The 7308-nt window shown below is 43.7% G+C and overlaps 1 protein-coding gene across 2 annotated transcripts in view; it reads left to right on the top strand.

Annotated features, from left to right (window-relative positions):
- Window positions 1-2801: 2801 nt before the first annotated feature.
- CAPZB (capping actin protein of muscle Z-line subunit beta) overlaps window positions 2802-7308 on the top strand; it is a 109900-nt gene continuing 105393 nt past the window's right edge. For both annotated transcript variants that reach the window (XM_074933933.1, XM_074933934.1), the window contains exon 1: window positions 2802-2959. In XM_074933933.1, the coding sequence (XP_074790034.1) occupies window positions 2957-2959 (3 nt within the window). In that variant the 5' untranslated portion in view covers window positions 2802-2956. The remainder of the gene's footprint in view (window positions 2960-7308) is intronic.

Here is a 7308-nt window from a genome sequence, read left to right as displayed (position 1 = left end):
AGCTGGTCCTCATTTAAAGAGATGTTCCATCAATTTGAGCAAGAATTTGCAGATTATCTTAATGCAAATATTTCTGGGAAAACTGAAAGCAGCTGTTTATTCTTCTTTATACCTTCTAGCAGGAAAATAAAGTCCAGGATGCTTGTATTTCTGCCACAAAGAAAAACATCCTCTTGGCCTCAAAGTTCACTTGGACTTTGGAAATTGTTTAAAATAAATCAGGCTGCAATTTCCCTCTCCTGCTGTATGTTCCTTCGCTAAACAGCAAGGTGCAATTACAGCCTATAAGCAAGGAGGCTGGGCCTGGGCCCAACTAAATATACAGCCTGATAGTGCTGGCCTACCTATGGTGTTTTGAGGCAATAGTCATAGGTTCAGTCATCACCTGGTGTAAATGGACATACTACTACTCTCCTCAATGAAGCTATACTTATTTACACTAGCTGAGGATCTGGTCCATGGAACATAGTGCTAGAAAAATGATATTAGGTCCATAACCCACCTACAAGATAGTGCAAGATTGTTCCCTACTGTACATGTGAAAATGTTTTGCCCAGTCTAGTTTTAAATGCCCCAAGTGATACCCCTTCTAGCATTTCCCCAATGATACAGCCTGATAACTCTCCACTTTCCAGGGGCCCCCTGTCACTGAGCTAAAAGGAACATTATTTTCAAATTAGCAGCACAGAAATACATGGGGTGAGGGGGAGACCAAAAGGGCACAAGTTGACTTAGAAAAAAGGTAGTATCAGATTGTCAGGCAAATTCAAAATGTGCGCAACTGCATATCTAACTTGCATGTGCAGTGACAGATGATATATGTGCAATTTGGGTAACTTTTCATGAAAAGTCACCTATTTATCACATTGTAGGTACTATTACCCAGTTCACCTAGTAGCTGTGGTAAGTGTGCACTAAAATTTGTCTGAAAACCTATCCATTTTCAAAACTGAAATTTGCAGCTGCTTAGTTTGTGCTATGTTACATTAAATACAAATGAACAATGGCAGAGCTCTTTCCCTCTGGAAAAATACTGTAACATATCTGATATATTTAATGACATTTAGGTTCAAGCAACGGACAATGGTGTTAACCTAGTAGAGTCAAATCAGAGCTGTTCCCTCATCATCTCCAGAGAGAAGGGTATACAGGCATGATATTATGTCCATGGAAAATTTGAAGTAATTCCCCAAAGAATGCAGAGTTTCTGTTACAATCTTAATGCAAGTGTTGCACTCCCACAACATATCAGAGAATTTCATACCCGCTCCAGTGACATTACATCAGAAGAGGAAGCATTTTGTGACTCCTCGTCAGCATTTCCAGTTTCCACAGCAAGCACCTCCAGGCTGAGAAAAGTAAATGGAGCGACAAAAGGGTTTTTGGTTTATGTTAGAGTCAAGTCTGCAATTCGGATGCCAAAAAGCACTAACAGAGGGTCCTCCGGAACCTGGCACTCCAACTCTTGTGAAACACGGGCCAAACACTTGTTCCAAAAAAGCTATACAGAAAAGTGCTGCCATGCAATGGGCCGGTTTCTCCCTTGGTGTTACTCTCCTGACATCAGTGGAGTTATATTTGCTGTACAGTTGAACTGGGGTTTGAGTTGCAGAAGCACTGAGCACTCACAGCTACAACTGAAGTCAATGGAAGCTGTGCTTTGAACACAAGAACTTCTTTGTAATACTCAGTATTCTAAAAAATCAGGACTTAAAGCACCTCAAACTGGGCACCCAAAAATAGTAGACACTTCTGACTTTTATATCTCTGTCTCAGTTTTCCATCTGTAAAATGGAAATAACACCACTCCTTCGCTTCACAGAAGTGTTGTGGAATTAAATTCATTAATGTTTTTGAAGTGCTCAGCTATATGGGGATATGCCCCACAGAAAAGCCCATGTGGAAATTAATATTTCTGTTTTCAGAGGAGGTTTTGAATAGCGTTAACTAAATAAAGCCTGGGGCCACACATTAAACAATAAGGCTCAAACAAAATATTGACTATCTGCTTATTCAATGACCACCATCCATCCCATGCATTGATTGACCCAGAGGTCCTGTGGAAAAATAGTGTGTAATAATGTAATTAAAGACAGTATCATAATGCATATGCACAAAGGGACCAAATACCAGCTGCATGAGCAACCTTTATTCTCCCATTTCCTCAGTTTCGAAGGCACATTGTTTTAACATTTTTTCAGCTTATATCTACACCTCGCCCTTACTGCTGGGAAAAGCCTTCCAAACCTGACCCCAGGTTTAAACACATGCAGTGACGTCGGTCTGAGCCTGCAGCCAGCCTGAAACAGCAGCTGCGAGAGAGGGGATTGGCTGCCTGTTTACGTCAAAGGAACAAGATTTCTCCGAAGCCCAAGGGGTAACATTTTACACGGGGACACGCCCCACACCTTTCCGCCAGCACACCCCTTTGCCTATGGCTTGGGTCTCAGCCTTACTTCCCCATTGGCCTCTCCTCCTCCCTGCCCTGATTGGTCACTCCCTTTGCGCTCTCCTCCATTCTGGCTCCCCCACTCTCCCTGCAGTTGGTTTCTCCCTCCTGCCCCCCTGTTTTCCCCCCACCCCTGAGCTCTCTCCTCTACGTTTGTTCCCCTCCCCACCTCAACCCCCCCTCCCTCGGGTTTGCCTCTCCCTTCCCCCTCATTCTGTCTTGGTTGAGCTCTTCTTTCCCCCCAGGGGAGAGAATGGTCTCTCCCGCTCCTAGCTCCTCCCTTCCCCCCGCAGGACCCGTGCTGCGCTCCATACTTGGCGATGGCCAGCGAACCGCGTTCTGATTGGTTACACGCGGCGATGGGCGGGGCCGAACGGTAGTGACCCGGATGTGCACTCCTAGGCAACGGGCACGGCGGAAGTGGCAGGGCCGCGGCCTGGCTCAGAGAGAGACCGGACGGGACCGGGAGCCGCCGCCGTTGCTAGAGCCCAGCCCAGCGGAGCCATCATGGTAAGAGCGGCTCGGAGCTGAGGGTTGCCGGAGCGGGGCTGCCCCCACGCTTGCCCTGGGCCCAGCTCCCCGTGCCCCCTTCCCCTGGGGACCCGGTGGCTGTCGCCCCTCGCTTGGTTCTGTCCCCTGGCAGAATCCCCCTCCCCCCCGTTTGTCTCATGGTCCCCCTCGCTCCAGTCACATCCTTCCCCGTGCAGCCTGGCCCGCAATGGGTGACCTGGGCGAGGAGGCCCCCTTCCTAAGGCGGGGCCCGTTGTGCTTCCTGCTCCCGGGCGGAGCGGGCATGGGTTCCCTGGGGCTCTGAGCAAGTTCTTGGCAGGTGGTGCTGGGAAGTGAGGGCGGATTTCGTGGGTGGAGAGTAGTGTGGGAAGGGCTGTGACCGGGTTGGGTGGTGGTTTGGGCTGGGTCTGGGAAGAGGTGGCTCCAGGGTCTACATGATGTTTGGGGTGGGGGGGAGATATGCTTTCAGGGCTGGAGAGTGGGTAGGGTAGGGGTGCTCTGCTAGTGTGATTTGGTGGTGAGGGATAGATGTGTTAGCAGGTGCCTCGAGGGCTGCATGGTGTTGCAAGGGGAGAGGCTTGGAGGAGGAAGAAAAGGCTCCAGGAGCTGAATGGTTCTTGGGACTCTGCACTCGTGGTGGTGTGTGGTGTCTGACATAGTGACTTTTTCTTCTCTTTAAATCTTGACCTCAGGAGGTTAGAAGGGTGATGTCAGCTACAATGGTGAGAATGAGAGTCTTGTTGATGTTTGTAACAGACGAGGTACTGGAGTTCTTCACAGATGTTGTGAACTACTGCAAAGCTTAATTTCTGAATGCAAAGATTTCAGGGGTCAACAGGGCATGTGTTAAAATGTTTAGTTAGCTTGTTTTACAACTCACTGTCCATTTCTGTTATCACATTATCAAATGAACATATACCGTTTAGTCCTTTACAGCTTTTCAGGACTGGTACTCTAATCCTGTGTTTTAAATGGAAGTGTGATTTGTGTATTTTTACTGAAGAACAAATGTAACTCTGCGGCTATAGCTTTTAAAATTAGCTATTGTGATTATTTAGTAGCAACCCTTAACAAAGATGCCTGACTAAATTGTTACTGCTACTTACTTATAAAACTTGAATTGTCATTATAAGGCTTGGGGTTCTCAGCAAAACATGCAGACTTCTTTATTAAAGTGGACTGAAAATTCAGTAAACAATTTTAATACCTGATACTAGGAAAACATCTTGAAGGATAAGCTGATCTTTCCTCCCAGGAAAGTCTGTACTTAGCTCTAAGAATGTGTAAAATTCAGCTCACTTGCAAGACCATATCATGACTGTGAATTTTATTTTCTTATATGGATACATAGGTTTGATCAGTCTTGTATAAGGAGATCTGAGGCCTGTTTAGTGAATGGAATAACCTGTTTCCTCTGAAACCTGTTTCCTCAATATCTTCCAATTATTTTGAAGTTTGTTTAAAATGGACAGCAATTTTTACTCTTCATAGATTCCATTAGGTACTTGAGATATAAACAAGTACAAGACTGGCAACAGTGACCAAGGATCTGATGTAGTAGTCGGATTTGCCTGGACAGAGTCTCATTTCTGTGTAGAGCCCCACTTAAGGTAGTGCAGCTTCATGTGTGAAGGATGTCCTGCATTCAGCAGATAGCGAGACTGAGGCCCCAGGGTGGTGGTAGAATAGTTTGAATCTTACAGCTGAAGGTGTAAAGGGAATTAATATAGCTGTATGAAGACTGGTTGAGAAGACACTACTGATATTGTAGAATAATACTTTGTTTTGGGGACTACTACTATGCGGTATCAGTATCTGAAACCTTCACGGATGCTTTTAAGAACTTTAAGGCACAGTCCTTTATTTTTCTTCAAATCAGCTGGTAATAAGGAGTTTGCACTTGCTGTACAATTTAAATGTTTATGTTGTGTATTACAGTAGTTTCTAGAGGGCCTCAACCAAGACTCAGACCCCATTGTAAGTCATCAGTGGATGGAATTCAGTCATGGCTTGTATAATTAAAAGCTTCCTTGCCAGACTACGTAAACTATGTAAACAATGGTAGCATGTTCAAGGTAGTTGATACATTATTCTAATTGTGCTCACAAACATCCAGTTTTTTGTTATTGCTACCTCATGCAAAGAAGTGTAAACAAAATCTGAGTAACCCCTCCTCCCCCAAATTAAATATCAATTTAAATTGTCTAATGAATCATTGCCTGCACTTCATCTGTTAGAATTTGTGAGGTAGCTAAAAAGCACTGAAGCATGGCTAGTGATGCATGGGTATAATGCTGATACCAGGGTAAGTGTTTTTGGTGCGCTATTCTAAGCAGTTTAAGATTTTTTTCAGGGAAAGGGCTGTTGTGCAGGCACATTGGTGCTTGACAAATAAATAAGTCTTGGTTTGTGGAGCTGCTAGCAAACCAGTGTTGTTAGATGGTTTAGTTTTTCTTTTCTCACTTAAGACACTGTTTCCCAAATTTTTGAAAGCTGTTTCCCCAAGCCCTGTAAGAAAATCAAACCAAATGCACCCCTCTTTCAACCCCATCCTGTTAAGGTTGAAGCCCTACTGTCGTAGGTTATGTCTTCCATGCCCACTGGTTAGTCCTTTGTACCCCATCCTTTGGGAAATATTGACTTATGATTTGAACAGCACATGAGATCACAGAATATCAGGGTAGGAAGGGACTGCAGGAGGTCATCTAGTCCAACCCCCTGCTCAAAGCAGGACCAATCCCCAACTAAATCATCCCAGCCAGGGCTTTGTCAAGCCTGACCTTAAAAACCTCTAAGGAAGGAGATTCCACCACCTCCCTAGGTAACACATTACAGTGCTTCACCACCCTCCTAGTGAAAGTGTTTCCTAATATCCAACCTAATCTTAGTATTCAAATGAAGTGTGTAGATTAACTTATCTTAAACTTGTTGAAAATTTTGCTTTTGATCAGATTGAGACATTCAGTTTGAAAATCAACTTTTAGTGTTAAACCCAATGATATGCGCTCTTACACAATGCTGCCTTCTTTAGCTTGTTCTGCTGTACTGATCTGTAGAATAATTCATTCCCTAAACTAGGGTAATTCAGACATAACTTCCTCATATTTGGTATAGATGTCCTGTGGCATTACACTATTCAGCAGCTAGCTGTAAAAGTAAATATACAGTGTAATATTGAGCTTAGGCTCTATTTTTAGAGCGTTTAGTACTGTATTTGCACAGAGAAATGCCTCCTTTTGGAGGAGGGAGGCATTGCTGCCCTATTAAATTTCTACTTGTACTTTTGTCAACTATGCTTTCTGTCAATCTGCTTTGCTCTGCAATGGACAGCTGATTAGAGCTGTGAGGACACAGAACTACTGTAGTGACATCTGGATCTGTTACAAGATTTGACCGTGCAACATACCAGTCCAATTCAGGTTTGACTGGATAGATGCTTGCTTCTGAATATGGTCTGTGCATCTGCGTCTATATTCTCCTTTTACTCTAGCGCTGTTCTGTGTACACAAACTGTAAAACAAAAATAACCCCCTACTCTCCCTTGAATTAGGTTCCATGGGGACCTGAATTTCTCTACCATACTTACATATGATGATTAGATCATAAACACTGATTTAAAAGTTATGTGAGTGGGGTTTGATGGTTTTTTTTTAGATCTCACTTGCTAGAGAATTAGTACTTTTAGTGGACATCTACCATTGTATAGTATTTTTATAGCATTAATTGTGGGATGCTTAGGCAAAGGTCTTGTGGAGTTATGAAAGGTGTTTGTATTGACCTCCTGGTTAAGGTGGGCTTCAAACGTCTGTGCTAAGCTCTGTTTTCACCTCAATGATGCTTATTCAAATTAGGTTTCAGAGTAGCAGCTGTGTTAGTCCGTATCCGCAAAAAGAAAAGGAGGACTTGTTGCACCTTAGAGACTAACAAATTTAGGTATACATCTTTTTTTCAGATAATTTGGAGCAATAGAATTAAAGATGTATATATGCAACTTAAGCAAAAGTTGCCTGTCACTTCCCCTATCATCTCATGGTTTTGTGATGTGCATGTATGTGCTCAACTGTGGTAGTTTATCAAACCCAAATATCATATTATACTTGCAGGAATGGGTAAGTTTTAAACCATGGAGCACTGTGATGGGAGAAATATTTAGGACTCCTCATGGACTGGAGTTAGAGAGTAAACAAGCAAGTGTATTAGAAATCTTCTGTGTTGAAAGAGGAGAACTGGAGGAGGAATGTGATGTGAAGACTCGAGGGGAACTTGGCCTCATCAAGTAGTGTGGTGAGGAGGAAGTGTCTAGGAGTGAAAAAGCGGCTTCCTTTTCCCATGTCTCCCTGCCAGGGATT

Source organism: Natator depressus, chromosome 18 (genome assembly GCF_965152275.1).
Source record: "Natator depressus isolate rNatDep1 chromosome 18, rNatDep2.hap1, whole genome shotgun sequence".
In the NCBI taxonomy this organism is placed as follows: domain Eukaryota; kingdom Metazoa; phylum Chordata; order Testudines; family Cheloniidae; genus Natator; species Natator depressus.
Note: the sequence above shows the minus strand (reverse complement) of the source record. Positions and strands in the feature narration are given on the sequence as shown.